This window comes from Myiozetetes cayanensis, unplaced genomic scaffold (genome assembly GCF_022539395.1).
Source record: "Myiozetetes cayanensis isolate MyiCay16 unplaced genomic scaffold, myiCay2020 scf9, whole genome shotgun sequence".
Classification (NCBI taxonomy): Eukaryota; Metazoa; Chordata; class Aves; order Passeriformes; family Tyrannidae; genus Myiozetetes; species Myiozetetes cayanensis.
The window spans coordinates 12,411,826-12,425,444 of NW_026088185.1; the positions used below are offsets into that span (position 1 = coordinate 12,411,826).

Below are 13,619 nucleotides of genomic sequence, written 5' to 3' on the forward strand. Positions count from 1 at the left end.
TGCTGACAAGAAGAACTTTGGGGGCTCCTGGATTTGGTGTCAGCATATCAGTGAGCTCTGTGCTAACCAAACCCCAGCTGGGTTTCCTGAGCAGACTTGGAGGATGCCAAGGGGAAAATACAAAACAGCTCAGGATGCATCTTGCAGCACAAGCTCTGCCCTCCCCTCCAAACACCGCCCTAACAGCAGAGCCACTGGCTGGAAACTTGGGATGGCAATGGCTTTTCTTCTGCTAGCAGGAGATTAGGCAAAATGATGGTTCCTCTGCCACTCACAAGGCTTCCCTTCCCTCCCTTTTCCCCAAAACCTGGGCACAGGGAATAAAAATAAGAATGAACGCTTCACTTAGATGAATAGCTACAACAAAAAACCCCCTCAAAACCTAGAAAAAACCCCACACAAGCAAGACAAATCCTGTTTTTACAGAGCAGGAGGCTGGGAACCACCCACATATTTGTCACTGAAGGCAAGAAATTTGGATGTCTCAGGAGAAACCTAACTGTCAGATATGCCACCCTCGACCCATCTCACCCCAGCTGCCCCCTGCCATCAGGAATGGGGGTGGTCCTGTCCCTCCGCTCTCCAACAGTGCCTGCAGAATGGGGATACAGGGTGGGCTGTGCGTTGGGGATGGCACAGGTAAGGAGCAGGCAGCCCTCTGATCTCCTTCTCCACCTCCAATAGCCACCCTGGTGCAGGGGAATGAAAGCAGCACATCCCTTGCCTCCCCAAGCAGCTGCTGCCCCTCACCTGTCTGTATGGGGGGTGGCAGTGTGGGACACCCCACGGGGGCTGCTGCTGGCTCCCTGTGAGCTTCACTGATAACCCACCACTGTCTCCCACCACAGACCCAGCTGGGCAAGCTGCTCTAGACCCAAACGTGACCCACCACCATCCCCGAAGGATCAGCAACACCTCGCCTGTGCTTGACAGCACCAGGGTGCAGGGCTGACCCCTGCAAAGATCATGGGGATGCTCGCTGTGTAGAGACCACTTGTGTTTACACTTGATGACATTCTCTGCTTACACAGCGCCTTGCTCCAGCGAGAGATTTATGGGTGAACAGCCTCTCACACCACTGATATGCACCAGGCCCCACCAGTGGAAACTGGGGTGGGGAAAGGGGGCAGGTGCCAGGGATGCCAACAGCTCCTAAGTCTCAAGAGAGCAGGAGGAAGGTTTCCTCCTGGTGGCTGCAAATTGTCCAGTGGACGACTGGGAGCACAAAGGGCGGTCTGGCCATAGAGAAGCATGTGCCCAGCCTGCAGCCCTTGCCCTTTGCCCATGCACCTCTGTCTGCCTGGGGATGGAGGGAAGCAGCATGATGTGCTCCAGATGATCCCGCTTGTGGGAAGGATCCCTGGGGGACCTTAAAGAAGCTGGAAGCCAACCCTTGCTTGGCCCTGACCCACTTCAGATGTCCCTGTGCAACAGCCAGGGCTGCAAGCGTGAGGGGTGGTGCAGAGCCCTTCCTCAGCCCCTGTTTCCGCACTGCATGGCCCTGCTGAAGAGATAGCAGAAGTCTGGAGAGTTCATTTAGCAACTGAAGTCATTAAGGAATCACACTCAGTTGTCTCTAAGCCCTTAAGAAGCCAATTCCCAACATTAATGATTGTTCTTCCTTACATTGCCAGACACTAAATATAGCTGCCCATCCACTCAGCACACAGCACTGATGTTATCTGCTCTGTTTTTACTGGCTCTACTGCTCTCTGGAAGTTTTCTGTTATATCAGTGGAAAAGTTCATTGCTCAGGGAGATGGAAAAAAAAAATTCATCTTCCTAACTTAATAATTTTTCCACTCCCCTTTGCCTTCCACCACACATACACACACTTGCCCTTCCTCATTTATTCACTAGTGCTCTCATCTTAATATAAGAACTGCCTCCTGCTGTTGCTGTCAAGTTTTTGGCTGCTGTGTTTATAGCACAGCTTGGGACACCAGTCAGTGAAAACCAGATTTAATCCCTACAGGGTGGATATTTCATGTGGGTGTGCTGCTGGCATTCATACCTCCCACCTGTCCAGGTACAGCCCCATCCTCTTTCCAATAGGAAAGACTCTACAGTGACCGGTTTTGGAGCTCTGCAGCAAGAATCAAAACCCAAAAGAAGGAAAAGCAGAAATCATCTTGGGAAGAAAAGGAGAAAATCTTTTCCAAAGAGCTTCCTAAAGGGCTGCCTGCCTTGCTCTGCCACTTCCATGTCACAGCTCGTATTCCTTTCTGAAATCACTGACATTACCTGTTGTGGACAAGTAACACAGCTGGACTTTTCATAGATGGTACAGATGAAAGCAAGTATTACACTTATCTAATCTGAATGCCACAAAACCAGTGTCAGCCTCAACCCCATAACTGCCACCTGTTATTTCTCCAGGAAGATGTCTCTATCTTGATTTCAGGATACCTAGTATGAGAGAATCCATCAGTCCCAAAGGCAAATTCTTCCCATGGTTTGTCTCCACATTCTTTGGAATACATCTCTTATTTTTAGCCTGATATTTATCTAATTCCTTGCTTCCAGACACTTGTTATACCCTTTCTTTAAGGGCGAAATGCATCAACTCTCAAATGCAGCACAGTTTAAACACACTTTACTGGTCTTGTAAGATCCCGACCCACTAGTGAAACGTATTCCACCTACACAGTTCTCTTCTTATTATTTGCCTTGTGATCCTGGAGCCTGTAAGGTGCATATTTTCAGCTCTGCTCACAAGCCAGGAGAGGAAGGATTTGCTATTATTTTTAATGGCATCTGACTTTGTCAGCTCATCATGTAATTGCAGGGGTGGGGGCTACAGAACATCTCAGTAATTTCTGCAAAGTCTTTCCTCTCCAGCTCCTTTTTCTCCAGCCAGGGATTTCTTCCCCTCATTTTACCCTCTCCTTCTGCTGGGCATCTGTGTCTTTCCCTCATTTTAATCATTATCATGTAATTGACTCCAGTCTTCACTTCTTCATCTTTTCCCTCTGTATTTTGCTCTTTCCCAGGTCACTCCATCCCTCCGTGCCATCCGTTCCTGCCTGTCATCCAGGGAAACCTTCTCAATCTTTTTCTGCAATTGCTCCCCTGTCAGGACTAATCCTAGGATGTCCTTGAGGAAGCCAGGAATTGACAGGAGCCACTAGAACAAGCTGACAAGTTCCAGTGTGAAGAGGAGGTGTGCCCTGTGATGCTCAGGGACCTCACTGTTGCAACCCAGCCAGTGTGCCCTGGGGAATAGGATGGGGAAATAGAGGCACACAGGCAGCAAGGCATGGGGTGAAAGGAAAAAGAAACAATATGAGTTAGAAGCACTTTAGAACAGACTCAGTGTGAGGACCCATCGAGAGGTTCAAACTGAAGATAACACACATTTAACAAAAGACAAGGATGGTGTTCACAAAATAGATACCAGACCAGGCTTAGGAGAACAAAGAGCAATGGTGTACGTAAGGAAGGGTTGCGAGGCTTTAACTGTCAGCTGAGAATACTGCAGCAGCTTTTCAGTAACATCACAAGCCTGAATATCAGATAAATAAGGAGCCTAATAAATAAGCAAACTTGAATTCCTAGATGTTACAGTACGGGTATGACTGTAAAATACAGTGTTACACGCTGCACTTGTCTCTCACGTTGGGAACACTCCACAGCCTGCATCCCCAGGGACGGGGTTGACTTCAGTCTCTTTGTTTACTTTTCCTTTACTGCCACAGATCCCAATGGACATACCACAAGAGAGACAGTTTTGCCCACATGGAAATGCAGTTGCTTCTAGGGTAGAATCCAGCCATACCTTACAGTTCACCAGCATAGTAGGGGTTCAAGCAAAAGCAAATGGCATGTTGATTGAATTGACAAAACAACTTTAAAGTTAAGAGAAGCCCCAGTTTTGCTCCTCATCACAATACAACCCTCAGACACATTGCTGAAGAGGCAGGCAGGAAAACAGAATCCAAAATCAAAACACAGGGAACCCCCCGCTAGACTAAACTCATCTTCTCTGCAAAAGCAGATAGCTTTTCCCACCCCAGAGCAAGACAAACAGCATCCCCACCAGCTGCTCAAAGGGAAAGGCAGTTTTTCAGAGTTCCTCACCTTTTCTCTTACCCTGTAGGTTTGATCAGAGAAATACTGGTTTCTATGCTCCAGGCTAGTATTAAGCTATTAAATGCACCATTTCACCTTGTTTTCCTTTTATTGACTGTCACCTTCAGAGCTCCTCAAGGCAATTTGCTCTCCCACTTCTACCTCCCAACTCCTTTCCCCTTCCAAGCAGACCAGTCCCACCTTCCTTCACCAGCATGTCAAACACCACCACTGCCAGACCATCTATGAACTAGAGAACCACCTTCCCTCACCATAACATGAGTTACCGCCACCAGATTTCACTTTAATTGGCTACTGGGTTTTTTTTTCATTTAAGTCAGTTGAAAACTACTCCTCAGCCTTCCCATTTTGGGCTTAGCTGCTCTTCAGGAGGCTGAGTGCCTCTTGTGATGGTTTCCTAATGCAATTCAGTCCCAAGACAGGGGGACTTGCCTGCTTGCCTGCCCTGTCACCTAGCAGGAGTCAGAGGGTGCCACCTTCTGCTGCTTTGGTGGGGGAGGTTTAGTACACACTTGCCATTTCAGTGCTCAGATCATTTGCTGTTTGTACAAGCACACACATTGCTTTCCTTCGATGTAAAAGCCCATGCCAGCAGAATAAAACCACCGAGAGAAGTGCAGTTTTACCTGGAAAGTAGGAGTTTTCACCTGGGAAAGCCGTGATGGGTTCTGCAGAGGACAAATAAAAACTGGTATTAGAGAGGGGAGTATTACACACAAGGCCGCTTGTTCATGTCTCTGTTGATTTGCAATGGCCAAGCAGAGCAGGCATGGGGCTGTGTCCCACAGAAGCCACTCACTGGGAACAGCACAGAGAGTCAGCCAACTTCACCAGGATAGGGAGAAACCCGTCTCAGCTGGGGACCAGCCAGATGCAATAAACTTTGACTTAGCCACAGACTTCAGAGAAAAATATGTCTGAGGTTGAGGGTCATTTGGATCAATCCTGGCTGGTCTGAGTCATCCAATGACAAAGCCTCACCTGGCCCAGTGATGAAACCCTGAAACCCCCTAAATTTCCCAAAGTGGTTTGGTTTCTGGCTCAACTCTGGCACCCATTATTCATACGGGAACTATGTTACTTCTGGGCAGTGATGCCATGCTGCCCTCCATCTCACAGTGACGAGAAACAAAGGCAAGTGATTTTTTTCCTTCTTTTTAGATACTTTGAAGATGTAATCTACTACAAATTACTGGATCTGAAAAGCAATAATTGGTACTTACTACTGATTACTTTCTTGCAGGAGTAATAGACTTTTGATTATTTTTAGATTACTTCTGCATTATGCCTGTGAGTCACAGAAGCAGACTGGCTGTACTGAGTGTTAGGAAATCATCACTCGGGTTCAAAATGCGAATGACACATTTGTCAAAGGAAAAAAATTATTGTGACTTATTAGCGTTCTTTCATGCTAAAAAGGAATCAGATTACTTCCAAGGATTATGTCTGAAAAGACAGTAGCTTGTGCTGGAGTCAGCTATTTTCATGGCTCTGACAGAGAGAGAGCAGCACTGCATCTCTACCATTTCATTATTATTTTGGTGAAATCAGAAATGACCCTTTCGTTATATTAAAGTTTGCAGTGGGACCCCTTTGCTGGAAGTGATCTGAAACAAATGTTCCTTATGGGTTATAAGATCCACATTCAACCTCCTAGACTGGGAAAATAATTTTGTGTAGCAGTTTGGTGTTATTTTTAGGGCTGGCAATGCTTGAAACTTTGTAATTTATTAATGCTTTTGTTTTTAAAATATTAAGCTTTAGGTTCATGAGGCCCGAGATGCAGTAACACTGGAGATAGGTGAATTGCTGAGCTCAAAAGAAGTTAGATAGAAAATGCTATTAGTGTTAATCATTGGTCTTGCTTCTCTTTAATGCCATAGAAGGCAAGGGATTAAAACACCACAGTCAAGCCTTAAATACAGGGAATTTGACATCTGAAGTATTAGCTCCTTTGGCAGATGGGAGACCAGCAGAGTTCAAAGCATCAAAGAAACTGGGACTGATAGCACTCAAGAGCATTTCTGGGGCAGTCCTAGTCCTCTGTTCTATTATCAGTGCTGGTTCCTGCACCGTCTTCACCATTGCTTGTCTGCACACGGTGGCAAGCGATGGGACCAGCCTTTCTCAAGCACAATTTGTCTGGTGCTTCCTCCCCTGAGAAACACCTTTTTGAAGAGAGTGTTTGAGTAAGGAGGCACTGGGATCCTTCCTTGGTGGGGGAGAGGAAAGCAGCTTCCTTGAACGGGGCCTTTCAAAGCCCAAAAGGGAGAGAGGCTCTGCTCCACTGACTTTTTCCATTACCTTCAGGATGGGTTGGACACCTTGCAGGTGTTCAGCAGTAAAACATGCCTCCCCCAGGTCGTGTGGAAGAGCAGGACCTAGTTACTTTGGGCAGGTCTCAGCGCAGATCCCTCTAATTTAATACTGCTGGTCCCATGCTCCACTGGGATACCCCTAAATCCACACCCAAGCTAGATGGCAACCAGAGCCATCAGAGTGCCTGCATGGACATGCCAGCTAGAGGAGAAGGGCAGGGCAATGGCTCCACCAGCAAACTGCTGGACACACTTTTTTTGCTACCTTTTTTTTTTTTTCCCCAAGTCCTCTCTGTCTTTTACATTGAATTATTCCACCTGGCTTTTGGCCTGGTTTGAGGAACAGTGAATTCTAGGACAAAAATTTCCTTTGTTATTCTGTTAACATTGCTGTAAAACCCCTCTGCTATTTTCTTTCTTGTTAGAGAAGACTCCTTTTGAACTCATCGGCCCCTCTAAGCATGTAATACTGACTGACAGCTGGTTTCTTTTGTCAAGCGCTTTCCTTTTAAATTCAGTGTATGTCCTTATCACACAGAATAGTCCCCAGTAACCGTCAGCGCTGCTCTTTTGGCTTTGCGTGGCAGAGACATGTGCTTCTGTCCTCTCACACCAACGCAGAGCCCCCGTCCCCCAGAGACTGAGTCCCCCTCATTTCCTTTATGGGCAAGGGATGTCCCAGCTGAGATTCAGAAACTCCTGGTAACTCAAGCACAGGAGAGGTGTCCCACTGACACCTTGTGAGCAAAGGCCTTCCAGCCCCAGCTGCCCCCACCCCCATCCCTGACCCCGTGGCTGGATGCAGCACATACCCATGCAGTTCTCCAGCGGGATGTCAGTGCCGAGCCGGATGTCATCAAGGGCGAGCTCTCCTGAGTGGCCATTGCGTATAAATCCCTCAAACACAATCTGTGAGAAATTGGGACAGAAATGTCAGTGCTGAGCTGGGAAGCAGAGAGTGGTTGCTGTTCCCAAGGGAAAGTAGGGGAAATCTGCTCCTGGCTTTCCCTGCATACCTGTGGATCACTTGAGTCTAGTCCTGCTTCCTTGCCCTGCCTCTGTCACCCCTTCCCCAGGGAAATCTGATGTGCAGGGATGGGTTTGGCAGAAAGATCTTTACCTGGCAGCACTTGGCTTGATTTTGTTCACTTAAGTGCTTCTTATAAGGAATAAAGACTCAGTGAACCCCCCTGGCCCTTACACAAATGGTTCAGGTGGCATAACACTGAGTTGCAGCAGCTTTGGCCCATGGTATCAACCAGACTATGATCAGAAAAAGGAAGGGAAGGACACAAAATGCACAGCTACATTAACTGTAAAGTGATGTTCCCAGCAACATTACATAAGAAGTATTGAAATGTTAAGAGGAGAAGGGTCAATTTATTCCTACTTAATCACAGGCAAAATATATTTACGAAAATAAGTAGAGTCGTTAGCTGTAAGAACTGCTGAGTGGAGACACTTGCAGTATTTACATAATGATGCCGTTATTCAGCTAATGCTGGTATATTCATGTTTAACACATAAAGTAGTCAGCCAGTGCCCATCATTCTTATATAGGCATATTGTGTTTACCAGTATTTTATTAAAAAGCCAAACCCATACAAGCGAACTAGACACGCAGCTCCAATGCAAAGCTTTTGCTTTTTATCTCCTTGCCTGCTCTCAAGGCATTGGAATAGGCTGCCCTGGAAAGTGGTGGAATCACCATCCCTGGAACCACGTGGGTGTGGCACTTGAAGATATGGTTTCGTCCTGAACAAGGTGGTGCCTGAGTTAACGGCTGGACTTGATGATCTTGGTTGTCTTTTCCAACCTTAGTGATGCTATGATTCTAAGGGTCCAAACAATTTCTTAGGGCCATGTATTTCACAAACTTCCTCTCCCCATATTAGGTGCCCCCTTTCATCTGGGGTGCCTGGGATCCACATCAGCCTGCCAGGGACACCTCCCTGAAGGGCTGGGCATCTGACTGTGCAGGGGATGGAGTGTTTGAGCTGTGGGTCCCAACCGCGGGCCATCAAGCCACACAGGAAGCAGCAGTTTGGAGGGGTCAGTGGCCTGACAGCTGCAGCATCCTGGGTCAAGGTCAGGGCTGGGATCTGGCTGGAGCACGGCTCCCCACCGGGGTAGTCATTAAAGTGCCTGCAAGTATGTTTCCTTCTCCGTAGGAGGGTGCTGGATGCTGTGCTGATGCTCATTAGCAAGTGACAACAGTAGCCCTGGCTCTCTGGCAAACAGTACTCTGCCCAGAAGGGCTAACCTTGCCAAAGATGCTCCTGGAAGCAGCAGCCTCTCCACGGGGTGCTGGTACAGCTGCGCCAGAGGGGCTCAGGCGGCTGTGGCGAGCAGCACAGCTCCCTTCCTCCCTTCATCTCATCCCCTCTCTTCCACTGATCTCCTGACTGTGGGACAGGGCCTTGATCCCACAGCACTGCACCCAGCCCTCTCATCTGGTCTATGGTATCCGAGAAGTGGAATTACAAACAAGCTCACGTTCCCTCTTCCTTCTCCCATGTCAGCACTTGCAGCTGAGGCTGGAGAATGGCTGTTTGCTGACACCCTTAAGAGTTGGCTCTGCTCTGTCCCAGCTTCCCAGTTCTCCCGGTGCAGGGTTTGCTCCCTAGAGCTGAACGCCTGCCTCTGGTCAGACTATCTGATGACCATCAGTTGGAGGAAATGCACAAAACAAAGTGAAAAAAAACAACAACGGAGAGTATTTGCGAAGTGGGAGATCTGAGGAATATAAAAGGCAACAGGCTGAACAAAGGCCCAAGTCTGTGCAGAAGACAGGCACTCTTAGAATAACAAACAGTGTCGTTTTGTTACTATGGCAACTTCAGAAACACAATGAAAACAGCCACATTCTCTAATGATGAATGGGCCCTGGCTCTGAAACACTGAAATCAAGATGCTGGAGATGTCTACCTGGTCTAGCACACCTTTCCTGAGCATCTTACCCGGTACTCCATGTCGTAGCTTGGCAAGATGATGCGACCTTCCCTCCACTCCTCCCCTTGGTCCTCTGTGATGACCCACAGTGCCTTGTGCTCCTGGCTGGCTTCCCTCCAGACCCGTAGCATCACCCCATTGCTGCCCCATGCCTGGTACTGGAAAACCATGCAGACAGCGCTCTGGGGCAGGTAGATGGTGGGACTGATGAGTCGGGCTCGCTGTCCTTCCCGTCTTCCGCTGCTTTGCAGCTGCAGGTAGTTCTTGACATCTGTTCAGAGAGGAAAACACCATTATATTATTTTCTGCAGCCACTGGCAACAAGGGTCTCACGTCCTGCCAGGTGGCTTTGGCAGTGCTGGATGGCAGGGCAGCCCCATGCCTGCAGAAGTGGGGTCTCACACCGGCACCCTCTGTATGCCCCTCCACCTGTGCCACCGCTGCACCCTGTGCAGCCCAGGCAAGGCATCGAGCAGTACACTTCCCTCTCCAGCCACCACCCTCTGGTAGGAGACCAACAGCAAAACCAGAAAGCGCTAAGACGAAGACTGACATAGTTAGGAGAAGTTAAAGAGCAGGAGCAAGCTATTGTCAGAACAAGTGATGCCACGATAATTGCATTGGCAGGGGGTATGTGTATTATTCTTCTGGGAGCTTGCTCAGTGAACAAGCCTGAGGTGGGTTTTTCTAAACGCTGGTGCTGAAAACTCTTCTTGTTTTGAGGACACACACAACAAAATGAAACCCTGGCTCTCAATTTTTCCATAATGCAGGAAAAGAGCCTCTAAAGCACAGCACAGAGGAAGGACATGGTCCCAGTGAGTGAAGCATGCACAGGTGACGACTGGGTGGTTGCAAACTTGAAGGTAGCTGATAAACAATACAGCAGAGGGTTCACTTGCTTTAATACTACATTTAAATTGTGCCATGCTTTTTGTCAGTCCTTGGAGAGGAGATTTGATACGTTTGATATCCCAGGGGAAGTTTAAGGCTGAGACTGGAACTGGAGATATTTGATCTGAATACCAATAGCAGCAGAGCTCATGGATACAAATCCCAGGGCATAGCTGACTTCATCTGGAATCAGTGGTTTCCAGCCCTCTCTGATGAGAAGCCTCCTCAAGGAGTTTCCCATTTGCTGCTTGGATGTCTGAAGTCCCTTAGCACAGACTGAAAGCCAAGGCAAGCTGAAGCGATCCTTACCTGTCCCCCCATCATGACCAATGTCAGGACAGAGTCCCTTGTGTTGCTCCGACTGCAGTGCCTGCAGTGCAAGGGGATACAGACAGGCCAACTACAGATATTGCTGGATTTTGCATTTTGCTCAACAGAGGGATGCACAGACAGTACACTGCTCTTGCTAGACAGTGGGCAAGTGCCACTAGTGCTTCCTGCCAGAATGTGCCAGCCCTCCTGCAGCCTAGGAGGGTTATCTCTGCCCCAGGATCACAATGAAGGGTTGCTTCCTTTGCCCATATCTTAACCTGCTGTGCTTGCTGTTTTGCTTGATGGGCAAGGCTCTGAGCAGCAGCTTGCCTCCTGCTTGCCCTGCTCCCTCAGCAGCTTCAGTGCCCATAGCAATGGCAAGAACAGCAGCATTTGCACTCAGAATGTTTGCAAAACACACTCAGAACACCTTCAAAACTTAAACCAGAGAGACTCGAACTTGGAATCCATTGAAAGACAGGTCCTACCCAGAAAATGGCAGCTGACCTCACTGCTGCTCAGCAATCAGGTGATCCCAGCCCAGAGGAGACCTATCAATGGCCCTGGCCCTGCTGCAAGTTTGTCACTGCCAGAGAACTGAAACCAACCACTGTGAGCTGGTTTCTAAAATAAATTTAGGACAAGACAACAGGAATATCTGACATCAGTCAACTCCTGGGATGTATGATCAAAATATTTCAACAGTGTATCCACTCCTATGAACTTTCACTGATTTTACTGTATGAAGGACAAATCTGTCCCTGGCCACATAAAGAAAGAGCTACATTTTTTAGAAATATTTTTCAGTACCTGTGAAATGTACCTGGGCCACTTAGCACTTCACACCAACAAACAGTAGCAGAAAAAAGATGAAAGTGTGTTTGCCCACTCCTGCTTGAGTGAATCACTTGAAAAAGTACCATGCCGTTCTCTAATGGAGGAGTGTTCTTGTGATTTACCTCAGAGTGGTAGTAGTGGAGGAGGAGATGTGGGAGATAAACAAGTGGAAGAAGAAAAAAAAAAGAACAAGCTGTACTCCATGCCTAAGGAGCGATAAGGCATAATAAGTCATCAAGGTCTCCTGAATTAAAATCCTCTTTTTGTAATTCACTACAAGCCTCTTCAAATAAAAAAGCAACAAGAAGAAAAAACAGCAACAACAAACAAGAGAGAAAATCAGAATGTGGTCATACACTTATCTCACAGCTGACATGGTCTCACGGGCAAATCTTTAATAAAAGCACCAGCCAGGCTCAAGAATGATCAAATCCAGATTCTCAAAGTTCAGGACCAACCTTTGGCAGCCTAGGCAGCCTGTCTGAGTGCAGGGATGTGAGCCATCCTTAGATCCACCCAAAGCCTACAGCTGACCACAGGGGACTATGCTAATTGTGCAGCTGGATACCTCCCATGGTCTGCACCCTGGGAGCTGGTGGGACCCAGTGTTGCTGCCTCTGCCACTTCAGCAGCAGAGCCTGTGTGCGTCTGAATCACATCCCTCCTGCCAGGGTTGACACCGCCCTTCTGTTTGTTCCCATTCTTATTAGACTGCCAAATGAAAATAACTCCCCAACTACAGCCAAAACCAATGCTCCTCTCAGCCACACAGGATCTTTTGGAGCCCAGGAACCCTCCATCTCCTGTGCTCCCTGCCCAATTCTTACTGGGGCCCACAGAGCTCTCCAGGCCTTACTGGTAGTCCCAAGGGCTGTGAGAAGGCTCAGTCTTCAGGTGATGAATCCAGCTGCTCCGCTGCAAGTAGCACTGGGTTGGGGCACCACACGCTCTCACTCCTGGTACCAGTTTCTGGAGTGAAAAGCTGAGCACAAGCAGGCGTGACTTTCTATGTCATTTGAAGATGAAGTGGCTGGATCACTCTAATGGCTAGCTGGACCTTTGGAAAAGCCCCACGAATTTGCTGAGACTGAGTGAATAAGGGCACAGTGGAGCTAATTGTTGGAACAGCATGTGGGAGCCTGGTGGTTCCAGTAGTCACTCTGTTTGATAGAGTAGATGGAAGCCTTTGGCACAGAAAGCACCTGAAAGGCTGATTTTCCCTGTTAAAACACTTGAAGGGAGCTTTGCAACGATGAGCTGATCAATTCTTCCAGGATCAGAAATGCATTTTAATCTCTTTCCCAGAACTTTGCTTTGCAGTCTCTATTCCAGCTAACATGACAGCTATATCCCCCACAGAACCGGCACTGGTAGTTCAAAGCACTGGCTCAAAAAAGGCAGGACAAACCTGCTCAGGCATTTTACCACTCTTTTGCAACTGAGCTATGGCATAAATCTCATGGAAGATTTATGGGATCATCTGGATGTAGGGGAGCCAGTAGTGTGAACATGGAACCACCCCAGCCAGATGACGGCAGAGCCCCTCATATGTGTATGGCAGCGAGTCCCAGATAAATCACCAGCTGGGGTCTGCAAACCAACCATCTGGCCCATGCAGTTTCCTCTTGGCGCACCTGTCCCCTCCTGCCAGGAAGCCATCTGAGAGGACATTAAGGGCAGCGGGGGATGAAGCCTCACAGTTTGGGTCAGGCTGCAAGCACAAGATACAGCAGCCACTCCCTCTGCAAGGTCAGCCTGCCTGTGCTTGGGTCCTGCACGTTTCACCCTGTCTCCCAAGGAAAGCACTTTCCCTCATGAATCTCAGCAGCACATCTGGAGGTGTTCCAGCAAAACATGTTGGGCAGCAAGTACACAAGCAACTACTGAGATTTGAGATGCCCTCCGCATTTCCCCCTCACTGGATATTGTTGAATTACAGCTGCCGCTCCCATGGAGGGACCACGCTGAATTGCCTTCACTTACGTCCCTCCAAAGGTCACTGCACTCTTCTTCATTGCAGAGCTTATTTCACGGTGTGCTTTAGTGGCAACACCACACTCCAACAGCCACCTCATCTGTCAAATCCCATAGGTGACAGCGCAGCTCCAGGCAGGGTCTGCTGCCTGCATAGCCCCAAATACCACCCCAACCATGCTGTGTCACGGACAAGGGGACATCCCAGGGGGGCCTGATCCTGCCATTCCTCTGGGCCAT

The 13,619-nt window shown here is 48.3% G+C and overlaps 1 protein-coding gene across 3 annotated transcripts in view; it reads right to left on the reverse strand.

The window, feature by feature from the left end:
* Positions 1–13,619, reverse strand: part of NRP2 (neuropilin 2) — an 89,154-nt gene that overhangs the window by 15,774 nt on the left and 59,761 nt on the right. For all 3 annotated transcript variants that reach the window (XM_050339873.1, XM_050339872.1, XM_050339874.1), the window contains 3 exons: positions 9,371–9,633; positions 7,223–7,319; positions 4,719–4,760 (listed from right to left, as the gene is read on the reverse strand). In XM_050339873.1, the coding sequence (XP_050195830.1) occupies positions 4,719–4,760; positions 7,223–7,319; positions 9,371–9,633 (402 nt within the window). The remainder of the gene's footprint in view (positions 1–4,718; positions 4,761–7,222; positions 7,320–9,370; positions 9,634–13,619) is intronic.